Source organism: Papaver somniferum, chromosome 1, assembly GCF_003573695.1.
Source record: "Papaver somniferum cultivar HN1 chromosome 1, ASM357369v1, whole genome shotgun sequence".
Classification (NCBI taxonomy): domain Eukaryota; kingdom Viridiplantae; phylum Streptophyta; class Magnoliopsida; order Ranunculales; family Papaveraceae; genus Papaver; species Papaver somniferum.
In genome coordinates, this window is record NC_039358.1 from 127,706,868 (window position 1) to 127,729,813 (window position 22,946).

The window sequence follows — 22,946 nt, forward strand, 5'->3', positions numbered from 1 at the left end:
CCCTTAAAGGAGGTCACCCCTAACCATTTCAGTTGGGATCCTCCCATCCGGTCACGTGACAATCAATTGTTTTCGTGATTTCATTCCTTCCGCCTATATGGCTTTTGGTTACAAGATCACATCCTAGGTGGGTTTACTCGGGACTGAGTGTATCCAATCCAGGAAATCCTTCTACTCCACTAGTCATGTTTCTACACCCCATGTCGGAGAACTTATTTACTGAGTTGTTCGTTCTCAGTGGCCTCTGACGGATAGGATTTTGTTTCGCCCCAATATTTGTAACTTCACTGGGATTTCCCCAATATGACGCGCGTTAGGGTTTTTGGTCGCCTCTTATATGATCGTGCTTAAATCGCCGTCGCACAGTCATGCGAACTAAGTTGACACGCCAAATCGGGTACCCAGAATCCCTAAGTAGAGGTTTTAATATGTAACTTTATTGCCCCCTGGTGAGATCTTACTTGTTTGTCGTATAAACTTTGTTTCGCCTTTGGCTTGTTCGCACGTAGAATGAACTTTGCTTCTCATTAATGTTTCTTTGGCTGGTACATACCTTAGTTTCTTCATTACATCACTTTAGTACAGAAGAGGTTGTTTCTGTTATGTACTTGGGTGTGCAATAACAAGGATTGGATCCTGACTTACGCTGATAAACAAAATTGATATAAAAACTCTAACAATAAATCAAAAATTGTCTCATTCCTGAGAGAACAACTCACTGCCTCGTTCCTGAAAGGACAACTTCCTTTTCTTATCTCTTTTCATTCATAAACTTTCATTTGCAGACTCAATAAGCTTATAAAGCCATCTCTTCCTACGCTAGCCTTAACGACTCACAAGATTCCAGGTGGTTACATCACATCCCACTGTTATAACTGAAATTAAACTACTAATTACATAATTAAGCTAATTAATTCAATCTACTACTAATAATATTAACCATTACTAAATACCGGCAGAAGACATGATAAGGGACACCCTTCTTTTAGCTAGGTACATGACAGTTTCTCCATGTATTCCTGTCGCACGATTAATCAAATGCGACGCATAATCTCCTTTTCGCCTTTGATTTTTATTTTCGTGGAGTGTTCCCCAGCTTCTTTCAGACGACATGCGCTCTTTTCCTTGTCTACATTGTGAACCGAGTCGTTTTCTGTTGTACAACTAAGGATTTTGTCGCGCTGAGTCCTCCATCTATTTACTAGGTCGCGCAGGCTTTCACTTTGTCTCATTTTCAAGATGAATAGTGCATCTCTTCCTGTTCTTAGAAAGTTAATTTGTACATAGGCGTCCACGAATGCACTATGCAACTCCGGGAGGATGTGGTATCTAGTTCTTGAGAGCACTTGTATTTTTATGCCTCGCTCTTCTTCACCTTTCTTTCTGGAAATGAGCTGTTTAGGAGTGGTTGATTGGGTTCGCGCAATGCTTCTCCTCCACTTTGCCTTAATACTTTCTTCAATCTTTGAAGACTTTTAATCGCGTTTCCAGTATCGCTTTTGGCACTATTCTTCCCCTTTATATTTCTCCCTTGGTCCTCGTTATGATTGATTCCTTCTTTCACGTAACCCTTTTCTTCTTTACTTGTTATTCGTATCATATTGACCATTAATCTCTCTGCTCGTTTATCATCCTTCACATTCTGCCTTTGTTTTTCTTTAACCTCGCCTTTCCTTCGTAATTCTCTACATCCAACTCATTACATCTCTTCGCGTTTGTACAATCCCCTCGGAATTCTCCAATGCCGAATGGCATGGGGAATCGAATGCGTCTGTGATAAATGATGCGACGCACATCACTTCATGGATCCACGACCTTCCTATGTTGGCATTGTAAGGTGATTCGACGTTTACTACACAGAATGTTACCACGGTTCCAGAGTTCCCGTCGTAATGACCAGAGCGATATCTCCCTTGGGCTTTGATGCGATGTTGTTGAATCCATATATAGTGTATGAGGAAGGAATCAGATCTGAGTCATTGTACCCCATGGTTCTGAAAGCGTGATAGAACAGGATACCGACTGAGCTTCTCGTATCTACCAAGATTTTGTTTATCGCCCAAGGCAACTTCTTTTCTTCTTCATTCTCTTCCCGTTTAAAGTGCGTCTGTATAGTCATAGTGATGAACAACCGGTCTGTATGCATTATTTTTTCTGCCGGGAAATCTTCTATCGTGAACGAAATCTGTTGTTTCTGCCATTCTTTTAATGGTTGGCTCTTCGCTACCAGATGTATCTCCTTACCATCGCAATCTCTTTTATGTACTCGGTTCAATGCATTATCGTGAAACCACTTATATTCTTGGCTAAATGGATGATCGAATTTATTTTCCTCGTGCTTGCCCTATTTCGATGCGATGTACCACTGTTGGTTGTTGCGGTTGGTTTTGATGAGCCGGCTGAAGCGGTGGTGCTCGTGGCAGTTCACTTGTCTCCAGAAATTGGTTCCAATAAGAATCTTCGCACATTCCTGCAGTGTGTGGTGTTGTTGACATGGAACTTGTGGTAGATACAATATTCATTAATCCTATTTCCTGGCAGAGGCTCTCGTCCTAGATTCCATGGCAACAATATTTCTTCGGTTAGCACGACTGTCTACCAAATCTTTTCTATCGAGGTATTTAATCTGGGGAGTTTTATATTTTCAAAGAGCAGATTGTATGGCTTTCGCTCAAATCTTTGATTGTTGTTATATCCCGTTCTTCGATCATTGTTGAACCTTCCCCCTTGATTATCATTTCTCCTTGCTGGATGATCGTATGCATGAAGCCTATCTTCGTATTCTCTCCGGAACCATTCTTCATCCTTGCCATACAAAGCTACTTCTCTCGTATTACTCTCTTTCACTGGTCTTCCTTGTCCAGCATTGGAGGTACATTCCATGTTGCCCGTTATTCGCGGTAACAGTGTCGCGCTTCCTCCCTTTGCGGCTGTGATGGCGGTCGTGTTGGTTTTCATTTCCCTTTGCTTCTATTCTAATGCGATATATTCCTCTTGATATTCCTTAAGTTCTTGCATTTCGAGCTCGTCTTTGAGTCAGAATATTTCTATGTATAGGAGGTCGTTGTGTGCATAGCATTGACGAAGGCGAGGATCAAATATCGTTCTGACACTTCTCCTGCTAATTCACTGCACATGGTTCTCCAGCGCGTAGTTAGACTTCACAAGATTTCACCGTGCGCCTTCTTCAAGTTAAATGCAGTTCTGATTCCTACCTTTGACCGGTTGTTGGTTATGTAATTTCTCAGGAATAGCCTTTGTAATTGCGCGAATGAGGCTATGGATCCTTCGCGCAAGTTATCGATCCATAATAAGGCTTCCCCTGTTAAACTCGCAGGATAGTACTTGCACAACACCGCCTTATGCCCATTGTATTAATGTTAGGTTATAAGCCTTCATGTGTGGTACCGCGTTTCCTGTCCCGTCAAATATGTTGGAGAATGTGGGTAAAATGCATTTAACGGGAATTAGTGTTTGTAGAATTTCGCGCGAGAATGGTGATCGCTCCCCCTCTTCTATCGCCTCTGCCAACTTCATTCTTCCTCCTCCTCTTCTATTGTTGTTATTCATCATCCCTATGAGTTCTTCAAGATGTTGTAATATAGCTTGGTTCGCATCAGTCTGTCTTGTCTCCCTCTGCCTTTGTTATGTTATTGCCTCCAATTGTGTTTGTTCGATCATGCTTCTTTCTATCGTCCTTCTAGTATATCGCTCCAAACTTGTTTCTCTCCTGCATCTTTGGCTTTCGCGCTTCGAACTACTTCCTCTTCTTTATCAGTTCCTTCGCCTTTTTCTTCGTTCTTGTAGGCTTCTTTCTCTATCGCATGCATCTTTTCTTTCTCTCTCCCTTTCGCGCACTTCCTATTTGTATTCTTCATGATTATTTTGTACCTCTTTTTTCTCTGTGCAACGTTCTCTCCTTCGCCTTGCTGAAGTCCTACTCGACAGGGTTTCCGTTTCTCCATTTCGTGTCTGCCTATCATTACTTAACTGGTTATTTTCCTCCATTAACAAGGCATTCTGTCGTGCTAGATTTTCTCGCTCTACGACTAATTCTGCATCCCTTGCTCTACTCCGTTCGAGTCCTTGCCTCAGCTCTCTCTCTCTCTCAATTCGCCTGTCTTGCGCGAGACGTTCTCTTAGCTGTTGGATGATCAAATTGTCTTCATTGCCTGGATTTTCACCTCCATTTTGCGTTGCTGGATTTTCATCTTCCATCGTTTCCGTATCAGTTGTGTGGAAGAGACCTTCTTCAAAGATGATTCTTTCCTCATTATTGTTACGTTGTACTGGGTCATGGGTGGCAGCTACAACTTTGATGATTCTTTCCTCATTATTGCTAGTTCACCTCTATGATGGAGAGCAAGCTGCGGTTGCGGTTTTGTCATTCTGGAGCCCGTCTTTATACTGCAGCATAGGTTTCTCCTTCATATCTTACTCATTTTCTTCCTGCAACCTTGTTGATTCTTTGTGTAGCGATAACATGTCCTGCCCTTGAGGCGACTCGTACCATCCTGTTAGTGGGGGGATTTGTTGAACGACATTGGGTTGATTTTGGTTAGTGAGAAGATATCTCGAAAGAGAGTTTTTTCAGGGTGTTCTGAGACTTCGGGAAATGGGTAGCTTCTTAAGGAAAAAACTTTCCTAATAAGGCAAAAAGGTGGTGATATGTTTATGATACTTCATGGTGTACAGAAAAATGAAAGAGATGAAGATAACAAAGAAATTTTCAAGGGTGATGATTCTGAACTATCGACTTGCAGGTGAGGATAAATCCTCCCTCCGTCTAACGCCAAAATGTAGTTGCGGAAATCCCACAAATACACCCTTTATAATGATAATAACACAAAGCTTAAGTCATATTGATTAACCCAAACATTAATGATATTATTCACCACTTTGACGCTAATATGATCTTCTCAAACACTTTATATCAAATTTATGTTGATCTTACAGTGAGTAAAAGCTAAGTTTGTATACGACAATGGAGAAACACAAAGATGAAGACTAAGTTCTAAGAGGGGACTCGTTTTCTTTCTTCTCTGATAAATTCCTTTGCTTATTTATCTCAATTGATCTCTCTCTCTCTATCATTTTTCGGTCCTTATATAGGCAAATTCATCAATAAAAGACAATCGTAATTCACGTGCAAGATCATAGCTGATGGATTCTATTTCAGTTTGTCTTATGCGCCAGGCTTTTGGAAGCTATCTCTGTTTGTCGCACTGATGCTTGGTTCTTCGCGCTTCTTCTGATAGAGTTAATAGTCACATTACCCTTACCGTGTAACAGTTATTCGTGCCTTATTCTTGTTATCACGTGACCAATCTTCGCCTTGTTTTCTAAACATTCTTATATCTTCGTGCTTAAGGATGTTTTGTCCAGAGTGAAGCTGTATATTTGTCTTGTGCGATATTTCGCCCCTACAAGAATTTAAAAGCTTATTAGTGGATAATCCAAGGAAATCGGAATTTACTCATCTATAGATTCTTAATTTTATTTAATTTTTTCTAACTAGAAATAACTCGTGCCGTAAAAACACTCGTTGTAACCAGAATTCAACTAAAATCACCTACAATCGTGTTCTAAGAGCGACTCTAATGGACATGGTAAACTAACCAATTTTCCCATTACACACCAACAGTGGGATCGACGAACCACTAAATCGGATGGACAAACCCCCAAAATACAAGGGTTTTTTCATCGACGTTTCAGGTTGAGTCGAACGAATCAATTTGAAACGACTGGATCTTGAGACGAGGCCCGACTCAGCTTGAGCCGATCGTCTCAATTTGGGACGATATCCTATTTAAAAAAAAACGGGAAATTAACTTTATATAAATTTTTATAAATTTTTTTAATAAACGAGTACTGCTTGATATTATAAAAATACGTCCCAACTAATTAAAAGAAATATTCGTTTATACAGTATAGTGGGTCCGTTAGTTAAACTTGCCTATTGACCACGATGAGAAATCACGTTTGCCGATCCACATGGACGGACGGATGCCTAAAATTTACCCGTCTCGTTGGAGTTGCTCTATTAATATTCAGTAATATTTTAAAAAAAAAGAAGGTTGATGTAGCATTCATTTAATTTAATTACTGTCTCTAGTGGGCAATATAGTTTTCCTCTAAATATCCTCTAGCTGGGCTGAATCTACATATTTTTTTTATAAATTCTTACTAATTTTTTTTTAAGATTAATTCAGATCATGTGTACACCACCAACTACGCGTTTGCTTTCCCTATCATTCCAAAATAAATATATGAAAATTTTGAGTGAGAAAATGTCGGCATTTGTCCTAAGTAGAAGATATTAAAACAAATATCCATTCCGATGATATTTCAACCCAAGATTTACGTGAGTCTTTACTTGCTTTCTCAAACTAACAACTTCCCTCAAAATTTCATCGATCCCCACTTCATTTTTGATTTTCACTCCACAATCACACAAGTTGATGAAACCGCTCAAATTCTTAAGTGCAGATCAATTGAGTTGATTTTGAATCCATTATTTGCTTTTCATCTCATGTTTACTGAAAATTCTAGAGAGGTTCTATATCGGATTTGTGATGCGTGGTTGAGGAGAAAACATGCAGAACTCATTATGTAAATGTGATTCTTTGCACATGTTCATCAATTGAAGAGGTTGATTCATAAAAATGAAAATGGTGGTTGTGATTCTTTATACCAAATGTCTTCATATCACCAAGGTAATTTCCAAACAATTTTATTCTTTGATTTGTTTCTCCTCTAGGCATACCATATAATTTTTTCCTTTATAATTAATTTGTATTTTTTTACAATTTTTTTTATTTAATTTGCTTCTTGATGCATGATTTAAATAAAAACACAATTGGTTATCGTTAATTTGTGTTTTATACATAATAAGAAATTCCATACGGCATTATGAAAATCGTTTAAATTTGTGCATGGATTATGTAAGACGTTGTGGAACTACATAAACAAGTGGCATGGCATGAGAGCATATAATTTGGCATAATTTATAACGCGGCATCACTCCATGTCGTCAAGGCATCAACTCAAACCTTTATTTACAAATTCATGAATGTGACATCTAAGTCATTTAATCTGTATTTCTCAGTTGATTCAAAGACATCTCATGTATTTGATAGAATTGTTCTTGTTTGCAATCGATGATTTGTTTTTCATATGCTCTTTTAGATCTGGAAAATTGATAATAAATTTGTTATTAGAAGAAGAAGATGTGTTTGAAGCGAAGACAAATCTGAATTTTACTCTCTCCATTTTTGAATTTTGATGTAGTTATTTAGAGCAGTTTTTCTCGATTTCGTTATTTTTGTCAAAACTGTAGAAGAGATGAAGAAATGGGTTTCTGCAGGGTTTGTTAGTGTGGCTGTGTGTATAAGATACATAAATGGAGTTGCTGGTTCTGATGGTGCTTATCTAGTCTTGTAGATGATTGCAGAAGGCTGGTTCCGGTTGTTGATAGCTTCATTTACAGAGATTGCGTATTTTAGATGAATGTTTAGGCTTGAGTGAATGAATGGCAGAGTTGAGCTGCAACTTCAGTTGATGTGAAGCTAAAATTATTGTTATGTCTAGCTAATGGTTGTGGTACTGGTGGTATGGAGGAAAGATAATGGATGTATATACTGAACATTTTGTGATGGAAAGTGCAGAATGCGCTCAACAAATTCCGGACATGGAGGAGGTTTCATGGAGCAAAGGAGTAGAACTTTCTAAAACTCTTGTGGAACTCAAAAGCAATGATTGGGGTCTCAAAAAAACTTCCTTGGATTGTTGGTAGAATGATTTCTGTACATCATCTTCTTTCAGGCATAGCTTAGAATTTTTTTTTGTTGGATTTGCATAATCTATTCTGAGTTACTCTTTTCTAGTTCTGCTCTGAGTAAAATTTAATATGATTGGACAAATGATATTGCATTTACTAGTTACACATGCAAAAAAAGAATGTGTATCTTCTAGTTACAGATGCATTATAATGTGTAATTTTTTGTTACACTTGCATTTTGGATGTGTAACTGTTGATTACACATTCCTTGAGCAGTCTTTCAAGTTGCTAAGAGGAAGATATCTCTGCATACATACTGTCCCGGTAATCTTTCAGTGAGTTTCACTTTGAAATATACTAAAATCATTGTTGAATATGTGGTGTTTTAACTGTTGAGTATCTATGTACTTACTGAACATTTTTGTGCTTGGAATTAGACAAAATATATGGCAATGTAACTGCATGCTTGCCTACATAATGACGTGTATAACTGTTGAATCTGATTGGCATGGAAATAATGATGGCTGGAAGAAAGATTGTTCGATCACCGGACTCTTGAGCTTATATCATAATCGTCTCTTCTTGATTCTTAGACCAGGCTTCTGTTCAATTTTTTTTTTAATTAAGCTGAAATTTTGGTGTGTTTCTAGTCGTTAGTAATTTTGATTTGATGGTAAGTTAGAGAGGGTTATGTAGATAGACAAATGGTAACTTTTTGAATTTTTCAAAATGCTGCGGAAAGCACAAGTTGGCATTGATGTTGTATTTGTGTTGTTTGCTTGTCTTTTCTTCTAATCTCATTATTTTTTATCTGCTCTGTATTACTTTATTCTTTGAATTAGGACACAACTTTATTAGTAAGACAACAAATAGGAGATAAAACTTTATTCTTTGATTTAGACATGCTAATTTCGACTTCTTTCTCTCTATAAAGTAGTAATTCATTAGTAAAAATTTATTGAAATTAATATTTCTTTGTGAAATTATGATCTCTATTCAGTATTAATTCTTTGGTCGTAAATCAACAATTTAGAAATCTCTGTTCTGAATTCAGTCTTATCAATTATTATAACTTCTGTTTTTCCCATGGGATGATTAATTCAGGCGGTGAAGAAAAGCCGATCAAAAGTGTATAAGATCTGTGATATTCAAAACAAGAACTACAAGGCGGCGGCGGTGGCACCATTAAAGGAAACTTCAAGGTCTGAGTCGGCTACATCAACAGTATCAAGTGAGCCGAGTGTCATGAGCCGTCAGTCATATGCATTTGACAGGAGTTGTCACACTGCAAGAAAGAAAATAAGAATGATGATGAAGAGGAGGCGGAGGATTATGATGACAACACCTCTTGTATTTTATGACAATGATAATGTTATTACTGCTTCTATTCCCAGTCCCCGACCTAGTCCTGAATTATTAGTTATCCCATCAGCTTACATTATGCGCCGAGCTGAAGCCATACTCAAGGTTATCTCTGACAATATTGCTGCTTCAGAGACTAAGATTCGTCAGGTACTTGGTGAGAACCCTACCACCAGCAAAGCTCTAAGAATGTGCGTGCGATCACACCATTGAATATTTACTGCCAATTTCTTTGATTCACTATAATACATCACACTCATGAAATGATACGTGTCATGTGATTGTGTTTTGACTTGTTGGATGATCTGATAATTTTGTTTGTAGGTTGTTGAAGGGAAAATAAGTCACGAGATATGGTGCAGGAGGCTCTAGGGATCCTTATGTTTATATGGCACTTTACTGAACGATTCTGTTTTACATATATTTACTTATGTAAGCCAAACTGATTAATCTCCTTTAATTGATCGGAAAAGTGTTATTTGTTTTTACTTTTTGAGTAGTTTGTATATTATGGGTGCATGTGTAACTCCCAATTACACATGCATTTTGTATGTATACTTGCTGATTACACATTTTGTATGAGTTAGGAGGTATGATTAAGTAAGACTTGAGATGATAGAGAAGAATATGAAGATCAATTGATGTTTTGGATTGGTGTCTCAATCTGCAGGTGATGATTATTATTAAGACAACAATACTAGTAATACTACCTCTCTGGTGGTGGTGGTGTTGTTGCTGTTGACAACTCTCTCTTGTATTGAAGCACAAATTACGGCTCCTATCGAAGGTAACTACTTCTACTTAACTGACACTAACTCATCTTCTTTACCATGATATACTTATGACCGTAAACAATCAAGTTATAGAGGATAGACCAAGCATCGTTTCACAAGGAAGTAAATTATTTCATGTCTCACTTTTACTAGAAGATTGTTTGGAATGTTTAATTTTGTGCTATGAAGTTATGAGTGGTGTTACAAATGCTTGCTAGTATGAAGTAGCATATACTTTGAAAACATTGATATCTTTTTTTATGCATTCACCCTATTCTGTCATTTTCTGCGTATATTATAGCTTGTTACTCATACCTGGATGCAGAATGAGGGCTCTGACTCAAGATACATTCACTTGCTTTCAAGTTTCTTTATTGTGTTGTGAAGAAACCGGTCTCTTTGCTAAACTGGTCACTTTCAAGTTTCAAGATTTTTGATGTTTAATATTGTTTTTTACGTAACTTTTGCGTTCTAAAATTGGTACAACAAATAGGAAAGCAAGGTGTTAAGTTCAAGATACTGCAACAAAACTATGGGAAGTAAAAACTAAACTCCAAGAACTTTGATTCTCTTAGTTACATTAGGAAAATGCATGTGTAACTCTTAGTTACACTTGGAAAATGCATATGTAACTCTTAGATACACTAGGAAAGTGCATGTGTAACTACCAATTACACTAGGAAGATGTTAATGATTTTGCTAGATTCAGTGTGAACTCTAATGAAACTGTGGTAAAAAAGGAAGAAGTAGAAGTAGAACCAGAACCAGGAGTAGTGGTTGTTTCTGGTGCTGAAAAAGGCATGGATGTGTAACTGCGGCATACACATCTATATGTATGTGTAACTTATCATTACACATGCATATTGTATGTGTAACTTCCGCATACACCTCTATATGGATGTGTAACTGATTATTACTCATGACGGATGCATGTGTAACCCCCAGTTACACATGCTAAGATAGGTTATCATGTGTATTTTCTGTGATCTTTGTTCTATAATTTTGCCTTACAATTGTTCTATAATATTTATTTATTTTTGCTTTTTGTTCATCCAACCTAATCCATGGATGTTTATTTCGTTGCAGATACGCAAACATTTTGGAGGGAGGAAGACAAGAAGGAAAGGCAAAGATTTAAACTTCATAAAATCAGACGCATGTGTAACTCTCAGTTACACTAGATAGATGCATATGTAACTCTCAATTACACTAGACAGATGCATGTGTAACTTCTAGTTACACATGTTAAGAAATTATTGTAAATGAATATTAAAGTGATACATGTATTTTTTGTATGCGTTTTTTTTTATGTCTATTTTTTTGATGTGTAACTTCTGGATACACATGTCATATGCATGTGTAACTTCTGCTTACACATTCACACTGTATTTTAATAATTTTGGGCCTAGATTTAATAATTTTGGGCCTAAATTTAAATTTTATTTAATTATGGGTTTGACAAAATATAAAAGGGTATGGATGTCCTTTAATAACTTGGGGCCTAGATTTAAATTTCTTTTAATTAAGGGCCTCATATTATGGGTTATCCATGGGTTAGGCCTTAGCCTAATTTTCCCTTTTAAATATTTGTTAGATTATTTTCGGATATTCGGATTAGGAAGCCGGTATATACACCATGTCTAGGAGTGTACTTCATATCATAAGCGCAATGCCAGATGTCGGTCCGTCTCGGTTAGGACCGAGACATTGAGACAACTTTATCTCCGAGAGATTCTAGGTGAAATATCATACTCTTTATTTTCAAATAATATACCTGTTGATGGTGGATTTTCATTTGAGGCTAAAATTGTAAAAGCCAAAATTACGCGCTGATATCCTGCAAAGGATAAAGCCACTAATAAAGTGATGAATACTTCTTCACTTCGCTGATTCATCCAGGTTGGAGCATGTGGCAACAATCTCTTGTACCATGTGAATTTATAGCATTAATACATGACTAGCCTTGTATTTCCTGTTCCGCTGAACTCTCATTAGTGCGGCATGACGACTGAGTGTTGCTCTCAGCAGAGTAACATGAATCTCCAAGCGTTAATAATGAGGCATGCACGAAATACCCGTACAGGCTACAACTCTCGGTGTGTTATACTAGCCCGATCGAGCATCTGGACTGTCTACGTCAGTCTTAGAAATGATCACGACCATCCAACTTCACCGGCATAATTGGATGCTTAGATCGGACCTATAGCCACCAGGAAGGTATTGGCGTGTTCACCACCGGCCCAACGTGGGCCACACATGGTCGGCCTTCCCAAAAGAGAAGCGTGGATTGCCAATTCGTCCAGCCAAAGCAGCATGGACGTGAAACCCTAATTAGGGTCTGCGGCACATCACATGTGTCGCAAATCAGTCTCAACCATCCATCTTCGCAGGCATAGATGGAGGGTATAGATGTAGATTCAAAGGGCCCAGAGCATGTCAACACAATCACCGTGGGCCCGCCTACATACATGACTAATCGGTCAAGACCAACTATGGTTGGTCGTCTCGGTTCGTGCGCCCAAACTAGGCATGGCCGCGCGTTTTCAATAGCAAATCGATCTCTACCACTCAACTTTGCCGGACAAATTGAGTGGCTTAGATCACATCTTCACGGGACAGTAAGGTACGGACGTGTACACTGGCCTGCCGACTGCATGCCTGACTGATCGGCCAAGACCGACCATGGTTGGTCATCTCGAAACGCGCTCCCGATGTAGTCACGACGTGCGGTCTTCAATTCCTTTGCGGCATGGGATTTCTGTCGCAAATCGATCTCAACCACTCCTCTTTGCCAGACAAATTGAGTGTCTTAGATCGCATCTCCATGGGACAGTGAGGTACAGACACCTACACCAGCATGCCGTCTACACGCATGCCTAATCGGCCCTGCCAAAAACATGTCTCATGCTTGGATTCGACCAAGCTAAAGGTTGGTGTTCGAGCACCTCCTAAACCCTAATCCGACGGTCGCAGATGTGGGTCGCATGCCATCTCATCCGTCCAACTTCACTAGCCTGGACGGACAGCCTAAGACAGGAGTTAGGCGACCAGTCAGGCATCACCATGATCACCGTCCACCACTCTTCCACACAGAGTGATCGGTCAAGTCAGGGATTACCTGTACAGCCTCCAAACGATCACTCGAAGATGGTTGGACGTGATGCTATTTTAAGACGCTTAATTGGTGACTTACTCCGTTAAGCCTCAAAACAGCGATGCTTCATACATGTTTAATATATTCGATGCATTACATGCATAGAATACACACGATATTTCATAAATACCGACTTCCTAAATAAGTTAGTTATTTAATCTAGCATCACATACTACTTTCTTTGGGTCCCACGATCCACACGTTCGAGACATCAAACATGTCACAAACTGGGGGATACATACTGGGGTATTGGTCTGGCGGTTTACAGCGTGCAGCGTACAACGCGCCATCACAAGAACGTGTCAGGAAGTCATGGACGGTTAGTGATGACAGGAGAAGTGGGAAAGACTAATCGTGTGGCACTAACACACGACTCCACTACTCCATCACTCCACTTCCTCCACTTCCGACGAGAGACGAAGGTTAGGCTCAATTACTTGTATAAATAGGTTCTCCTCCCTATTTCCAAGACAAGACAACGGAAACCAAGTGTTGATACAATCGTATTCAAACACCAGAACTGATAGCTTACATTCTGCAAGCCAGTTCAGCTTTCTGATACAAGTCATACACAGCCAACACCTCTACAATCTCAACACCTTCTTCGCTTCCCTTCCTAAGATCAACCCCATCTCCTTCACTTTGTGGCTGAAGCAAGTCTGGAACGGCCATTTCTTGGTTTAGGCCAGAGTTGTACATATTGATTTCTCGAATCACAAGCACTCCCGTGCAGTGCATTTGTTTAGGGTTTAGATTCATTTCTCGTCCACACACCCCAAATTACCAAAACCGGCAGAAATAATTTTCACCCATAAAGAATACCCGTAATATGTAGGTCAAGCATTTTGCACACTTTAAGATGGAGTATTACACTTGTATAGGTATAGAAACACAATACCAATTTTCAAGAAAAGTAAAAGCAAAAAATAAAAAGAGATTTTTTACGGTTGGATTTGATTTTTATTACTAATTTTTCATATGTAAGACTTGTTTTGGTGAGCTCTCGACCGCATCTTGATAAATTTTGATCGCCTAGACGAGTTTCTCATTCAAATCTCGTCTCATCATGATTAAGGGAAATCTCGTCTCAAACATTGACCGAAACTGAGATCCTCGACAAGATTTCGGCCATCTCGGCGAGAGACGTCCGAGATTTGCAACCATTAGGGTGAGCAAAAAGTCCGAACCGCGGATTTCACCCGTATTCGTCCGCAAAATTGCGGGTGAAACCCAATCCGCAAGATCTATGGACCAGATATGGATGGGATTCTTAAATCCGCAGTTTTGGCGGTTTGGTGACGGTTGGACTTTGAAATCCGCGGATTCACTTACGATTATCAATGGTTCTAATTTCACAGGTCTTGTATTTCATACTCTGTTATCTAAGGCAGACCCTTGTGAGTTTCAAACGTGTGACCATAACATAATGGAGATTCCAACTAAAAACTGAACACCTTCTTATGTAATCTTAGTACTAAGGGTCGATATATTTAACCTTTGAAAAGCAATTCAGTTTTCGAATTCCCCCTGAATCTTTCAAATCCATCTCTTATAAAGAGCTATAATCCTGTTACAACGAGAAAGCGAGTTCCTTTCTCCATTGATGGAAGGGAATTTCCTTTAGGTTGAGAATCACCACCACATCATTAATGGCATCACTAACTACATTAACAGATTGCCACCATCTCATAAAATGCATATCCATCAGGGTAACGTCCTTCATAAGAAGGCTAGCTATCCATCAGGGTAACGTCTAATCATCATGTTTAGATTACGGTACTCTGTAGAGTTAGGTTTTTTTTTTTTAACTAAATCCGCGGTTAATCCGCATTCGTCCTGTATCACCCGTTGATCCGCGGGTGATTAGGCCGGACATGGTTGTAGTTTTCAAATCTGCAACTTTGATGGATTGGACGCGGGTGACCCCTAATCCGCATCCGTTCATCCGATGCACACCCCTAGCACCCATCCATGTGGAGTCGGGCTTGCATGTACCAGTTTTAAGAGGAGCTTTCTATTGGGCTTTTGTAAGGAACCGAAACTACACACCCTCCAAACATTCAGCCCATTAAATTGACGACATTGAGAGGACAGGAACGTAAATAACAACTGATCTTGACTAACCAACCAACTACACATCATGTCAAAACTTACAGCCAACGACAGGTCAAATGCCTAGTCGCTCGACAAATTTTAAGCTCGTGAATCCACAACGAACCTTACCTTTTACATGCTACACTACATATTAGTCTGCAAAGTGATGCATACGCAGTAGTACCCTAGTTAGTAAGTTCGCGAATTCGCGAATTTTTCCGTACCGCGAATTTTACCGTTTTATTCGCGTACGTTTGCAACTCCGAACCCAAGACGCGGATTATGTGGCATTTCCGGATTATTCGCGAATCGTTCACGAATTTTACGTATCCCGAATGATACGTCCGCTTAATTCGCCAAAAATTCTTTAGCTTTTATGTTTTCAAAGGCCCTATTTTTTTGGGCTTTACTGCCTCCCAAGCATACACGGCCCAATATTAGACGTTGTTGTAATTTTTATGAAACAAAAATGACAGAAGAGATTTGAAGGTGAAGGTGAGAGAGATCTAAACCACTATACCACGTCCTCTTTGATGACTAATGTTTTATATATTATTAATATCATCATATTAAGTTTATTTTTTCTTTAAATAACTCACATGTATGCATAAAAATTAGTCTATGACCTTATAAATATTAATTATTTATTATATATAGATACCGAATTTTCAGATCCAAACTCACATTTATAAATCGAATTATACACGTACGTATACCGTTCCGAATTACTGACGAATCAAGTTCCGTTGACCGAATTTTGGACCGAATTTGGGTTTTACAAAACCGTATAATACTCGTACGTTTGTCGTTCCGTACGTTTGCCGAATCTCGAATTACTAACTAGGCGCAGTACCACTTAGTTATTAGGTCTAACAAACTTTACAATGCTGCTAATAGGGGTACTAAATTGCTCAGGGTGCACCAATATTGGTATAGGACAAAACATACTCAAGCCTTGCATTGGTACACTCACAAGCAATTTGGTACCCCCTATTAGGGATTGTGAAACTTTATGTTTTGGTTTCGATGCTTTTCCTTTACCTGTTCGCAATAAAACCCTCCGCTGTCAAATTCAGTATACCTACCCATTAGAAACTGACACGCGTGACTTATTATTGGTGAATGATATCTCACCTAGAGTAAAAGGGATAGAAGGTGTCGGCAATAATAAAGATATTTTTCTAGTTTGCGGGATAAAACTGCAGAGCTGTGTGAGTGAAATTTGGAGATCCATACGATGATGAAGAAGACATATTCACCGAATTCTAGTAATGGGTACGATTCTTCAAATTCAACACCAAAACAAGAAGAAGAAGAAGCTGGAGTTGAATGGGAAATGAGACCCGGAGGAATGCTGGTTCAGAAAAGATGCTCATCCAAATCTGATACTCAATCCACATTGACTCATTTAAATCTCCGGGTTGCTTATGGATCAATGCGTTATGAAATGTCCATTGCTCCTCAGTCGACTTTCGGTAAGATGAAATGGTAAATTTAGAGAAGCTAGAGAAAAATTGGTCTACCATTACAATTTTGGTTTCATTTTTCAGTACCTTTATTACTTATGGTTAGTCCAATTGGGTAACCATGTAATCGTTGCAGGGGAATTAAAGAAGCTTCTTGCAGCTGAGACAGGATTACAACCAGCGGAACAGTTGCTTACGTTTAAGGGAAAAGACAGGGGGAATGGAGAATTCTTGGATAGGTCTGGTGTGAAAAACAAATCCAAGATTATTTTAGTAGAAGATCCATCTAGCAAAGAGAGGAGATTCATTGAGATGCGCAAGAATGCAAAGCTTCAAAGCGCCCACAGAGCGATATCCGACATATCCATGGAGGTTGAGAAATTGGTGGCTGAGGTAGGTGAAAGCCTATCGGAACATTTACCTAGCGTTTTTAATGCAGTTCTGCTAGGCTGGGAATGCCAGTCCTGTCCAACAGTTTTCATAATTAAGTTGTTTCCTGTTTTCAGGTTTCTGCCATCGAGAAGTCGGTCTCAAATGGTATTAAAGTAGCCGAGGTACAAATCACAACTCTCACTGAAATGCTAATGAGGCAAGCAATCAAGTTGGATAGCATTGCCACTGAAGGAGACACATCAACTCACAAAAACTTGCAGGTACACACACACTATCACTATTCAGCTTGTCCTGTCTTTTTACTGGCCGGAGATGGTGTTGGGAATCGGACCGACCCACATAAAGAACATCACATGGCCTAGGCATTGTTTTACTTATTAACTATATTTGACGGGATTTTGTAGAGCAAGAGGGTGCAAAAGTGTGTTGAGGCCTTAGATGTGCTGAAGGTGTCAAATGCTGGAGTAAAGCCTGCCGTCGTCAAGTCGAAGTGGGAGGCCATGGAGGCTGCTCAAAGTAGACCACAGTGGGAATATTTTGATTGATTCAGTTTTTGGGTGCTGTTCATTTTCGTTATTTATTCATCTCGATATATTTCATCTTGATATATGGTATGTATATGAGTAGCTAACTTGATAACAAAAAAAAATAAAACCAAAAACCGTAAGCAGTTTGTTTTTCCATGTTTGGTTCCAATAATACGAGATACCCACAAATGGGCGTAATTAAGCAATTTGTTCTTACATCGACTCTTAACAGACCGCACTAAAAACCGTCAACAAAAAAAAACGTTGTCTCACTGTCGGTGGGCGATTTTGGGTCTCGCTGTCGTAAGTGAACAGATTTTTTTTGTTGTTTTTTTCGCGGTTCGTCAAGCTTTTTTTTGTTGTTCTTATTGCGGCGAAGCAGATATAGTACCAATTACAAAGGACTCTGATTCACTTTTTCTTTTTTTTCTTTTATTAAAAACAAAATAATTAAATACTCATAAATTGGTGTTAGGTTATCTCTAAATTAGAATGAAAGTTTTTGGATGTTTTGAAATTGAAGTTCCATTGTTGCTTGTTTATGAAAAATATTTTTTGAACTTATACCCTACTTCAACATATCCATTATAAGGATGGGTTGTTGTGTTTATCCTCAATATCTTTCCAAAGTACTTTAAGGATATTGAAATGGATTGGCATATATTACCAACCATTCATATAGAAATTTCCAATCTGACAATATTCTTGAAATTGAAAATTACACAGCAAAATCACGGTTGAGTTTGATTGAACTCAAATAGATGCATTTGTTCAAGGTAGGATAGTTTCAATAATATCATGTGTAAATATTTTGGTGAATACAGAAAACAGAAAACTTAACTAGTGATGCATTGACAGACTGGCAATGACAAGTTGTGAAGCCGACTGTTACAGTAAACGGAAAATGTATAACATAGATAACTAATTGTTATGCAAAACAGTTATTACAGAAAATAATGAAGGCATGCACTGTTATGATGAGAGCAGCTTGTTGCGTTGTGCGATTGTTAGAGAGCATGGTCAGCTTGTTAGGCAAAAAACCAAAACTGGAAGTGTTCAAGCCCTTGGTGAAGACATTAGCTACTTGCTGGTCAGTGGAGATGTAATAAAACTTCAACACTTTGGACTGAATAAACTTTCCTATATGAAGTGAAAATCTGCGGCCACATGCTCCATTCTAGAATGAGGTACAGGATTAGAGGCCAAACCCAAAGCAGCCTTGTAGTCACAACCAATGGAAAAAGAAGAGTACAGAAAGATCCGAAGGTCTTTGAGCAGAGAAAGAAACCAAATGGCTTCAGCTGTTGTATGATATATCCTGCTTCTGTTAATCTTCTAGCAACAGTAGGTTGTTTCTTGGATGACCAAGAAATTGGATTCTACTTAAAAAAGATGCAAAAACTACTTGTAGAACGTCTATCATATGGATTTCCATCCCAGTCAGAATAGAAAAGGAAGACAAAGCAGTTAACCTTTTTGAAGAACAATACCATAATTTAAAGTACCCTTGAGATATATTAAAATTCTTTTAGATGCAATGAGATGCACTATGGTAAGTTTACTCATGTGCTGACAAACCCGATTCACTGCATAACAAATCTCGGACCTGGTCCAAGTGATATATTGTAATGAACCAAAACGAGACTTAAATTCTGTAGGATCTAGCAGTAACTCACCATATGTAGAACTTAGCTTAGTGTCTGTGTGGTTGGTGTAGTGCAACGTTTGAGACCAATTAAATTCGTCTTCTTCGGAAGATCAAGAATATACTTGGACTGAGAAAAATGCATTGCATAGGAATTTCTCCTTACTTGAATACCTAAGAAGTAATGTAATGGTTCGAGATCCTTGAGAGGAAAAGGTAGATAGAGCCGAGCATTTACATATTACAAAAATCTGGAGAGGAACCTGTAAAGAGGGTATCATCAACATACACCAGATAAACAGTTGTATGGGAGAGATGCTTGTGAATGAAGGAAGAAGCATCGGCAAGGGATGGAGTGAAACCAAGAGCAAGCTGAGCATCCATGAGTTTCTCATACCATGCTCGGGGAGCTTGTTTGAGACCATACATGGACTTATGAAGTTTGCAAACATTATTTGGTTTACCATTGTCAACAAATCCATGTGGTTGCTGCCTGAAATCATATTCTTGCGAATCTTCATGCAAGAAGGAATTGCTCACATCTAATGTTTTACAGTCCAATCATAATGAACTGCGAGACATAACACCAACCTGATCGTTGTAGGCTTGGTAACATGAAAAAGTCTATGTGTAGTCAAGACCTTCTTACTGATAGTAACCCTTAGCCAGTAGTATGGTTTTATGTCTATTTATAATACCATTTGGGTTGCACTTAACCTTGAAAATCGACTTACAGACAAACATATTTTGACTGGGAGTTGGATCAAAAATAGACCAAGTGCCAACCTTCATAAGAGCAATACTTTACAAGATCAACCCTCAACTTGGGATTCTTTTTGTTAGAGCACCGCTTGGTTGAACTCGCAAATTTTGATATCTCAAGCTTGTTGGGAATGTTAGATGCAAAAAACTATATATCTTTATTTCTAGTCTACTAAAGTCAAGTCTCGGACTAGGATTAAAGTATGGTAGTTGAGTATCAGACATCATTGAATAAACCTCAAAAATTGAAAACTGAAGAACAAATGAAGACATTTGCGAGAACTTCATCAACAAAGAGATATGTAATGATCTGAACCATCGTATTTACTCAAGGTATTTACCAGTCTATTTTATAAGACTACGTTGTACAATTTAAATATATTTTGTTAGAGCATTGCTTGGGCGAACTCACAAGTGTTTCTATCTCAAGAATTTAGTTGATCAAAACTATATCTTGATTTCTAGTCTAAATTTAGTCAAGTCTCGGATTATGATTAGAAATGTGTAGTTGAGTATCAGACATCACCGCATTTTACTATTCGAAGGCAATGATCAACTGAAGATATTTAGAGAACTTCATCGACAAAAAAGGTATGTGAAGACTGAACCCACCTATTACTTAATTTTTCACCTTTTTATCTATGACACTAAGTCGCATGATTAAGTGGAACTTAATATGCACAACAGAAATTTCGAGTCAAGTTTATCTTGTTAATTATTCTCGAAATATGAATGACTAAGCTTAAGAACATTTCTTCAAAACTTGATAAATTTGGTTAAGAACAATTTATTATCTATGACCTAAATCATGATTCAAGTTAATCATTTGAAAATAGCCTGGAAAAGTGCCATTGATGTTATTCGGGAATGTTTCGAATCGATTATTAGAGAGATATAGAGCTACTGTAAATTTGGATACAGTACAGTACACATAACAGTTGACATACTGGCGTAACTGTTATAGGTCCGGAATCGTAGTACACGTACTCAATACATGTACCGGCGTAGCTATAGTTCGACAACGACCTTTGGTATACATACCTGGTATGGATACCAAAAAGTTTTATTGAGTCGTGAACTCAGGAAGGTATACATACCTAGTATGTATACCAAAAGTTCCTAAATTACTTTTTGTCTTAAGGATAGACATACCTGGTATACGTATTGTGACAAAAATAACTCACAAACTAGAATTAAGTACATGTACCAGTACACGTACTTACTCAGTCGAATATTTTCAGATGCATCAGAATTATTTCTATGAGATAATCAGCATTTGAATAACTCTCTAAAACACCTCTAGACATATTTGATCATATTATAACCAATGGGTGTGACTCAAGATTAAAGGCTAAAAGTTTTATATGAAAATGGTTAACCTTATAGTTCATCTGGCTAGTTTCGGCAAACCATTAATGGACAAGTCATTATACACGGTTCGGTTACGGTTCTTCCCAACCATAGTGTATATTTTTTGTGTTTATATCAAGTCGATTTTTCATCTAACAGTAGAAAAAGATTGCTTGATTCCAAAGCTACCTTAGCTTAAACCTAAAGCAACCTTCGAACTTGAAAGTCTATAAAAAGAGAGCCTCAAGCAAATGGTATTTTTGAATCCCTAACACTCTTCTTGTGTGTCCTAGTTATAAACTAGAGTCGCCTCTCCTTTAAACCTTTTTAGGTTTAGTGACTAAAAAAACCACTTAGGGATTCGTGAAGTCAGGTACGACTATCTTTATCTTGATAGTTTGTGTATCATGATCTTGCTATTGATTGTTGAGTCTCAGTCCGATTAGGTAAGATTGATGGAAATCACAAAGTTCTTCGTCTCAGACTTTGTGATTCCACAAGTTAATTCCTCTATAACGATTTTTTGTTGAAATCAGAGTAGGTTTTGATTGTGAGGTGAATAATAATCAGACTTTGTGATTCTAAAAATTAATTCCACAAGCTCTTCGTCATAGGTTGTATGTAAAATCAATCAAAGTAGATACGTCCATCTTAATTGTTGGATACGACTTGATTGATCTAGGATATCAATCTTTAGTATCGTCCAAGTACGCTCACGGTATAATCAGGTTCACGTGATTGTCTCCATTTACATATTGATTGTGAGAGAAAGAGATATAAACTATTGATATAGTTCCTGATTGAGATTCATTAAGTTGTAACTTTCAGAATTGTATTTGGGTTTAGTCCATACAGTTTTCCCACGAAAAATTTGTTGGTGTATTTTGGTACCCCCCACGTTTTCATTTGGTATTAGAGCAGGAAAACACGCGAAAGACCTAATAAGTTTGTGGTTGAAGTAATATGACTATATGGAAAGAAGTGCAATCTTGATAAACGTACAGCCAACCCTTGATGGCACAAAATACTTATGGTGGGAAATTGTTATAGTTCTTTTCTACAAGCTCGTGACTTTCAGACATGAAAACTTGTTATAAAATGATATAATGTTCCAACAGTTGTTAGAGATGGAACTACTACTGTTGAGAAAGATATGGCAGAATATAGTGAAACCGAGATAGATACTGCAAAGAATAATTATGACGGGTTAAACGTTATTATTCATGCCATAAGACAAGATCTTCAGCACCATATGACTTCGTGCACTAAGTCAAAAGATGCTTGAGATATCTTCAAAACCGTATTCGGAGGAGATACCTTGGAAAAAAGAAGCTAGGCTTCAAAACCTAAATTCTGACTGGGAAAATTTTCATATGCCTGATAAATATTTATTTGATGAGTTTAATCACAAAATGTCTGAAATTCATAATGCATGTTATGTGTTAGGTAAGACTATTCCTGAAAAAGACATTGTGATGAAAATTATATGATCTTTACCGGCAAGATACGAGTCTAAGAAACATGCCATCATGGAAGAAAATAACCTTGGAACACTTTCTAGAAATAGTCACATTGGAAAGTTGAAAATATTTGACCACGAGAAAAGTATGGCTAAGGATAGCGCTCGTACACTTGAAGCT

At 38.0% G+C, this 22,946-nt stretch overlaps 1 protein-coding gene across 1 annotated transcript; it reads left to right on the forward strand.

The window, feature by feature from the left end:
* Positions 1-16,332: 16,332 nt before the first annotated feature.
* LOC113300038 (BAG family molecular chaperone regulator 1-like) lies at positions 16,333-17,755 on the forward strand. The gene is made up of 4 exons (XM_026549174.1): positions 16,333-16,638; positions 16,766-17,022; positions 17,136-17,282; positions 17,427-17,755. The coding sequence occupies exons 1-4, from the start codon at positions 16,401-16,403 to the stop codon at positions 17,565-17,567; spliced, it is 783 nt and encodes a 260-aa protein (XP_026404959.1). The 5' UTR covers positions 16,333-16,400; the 3' UTR covers positions 17,568-17,755.
* The last annotated feature ends 5,191 nt before the right edge of the window (positions 17,756-22,946 follow it).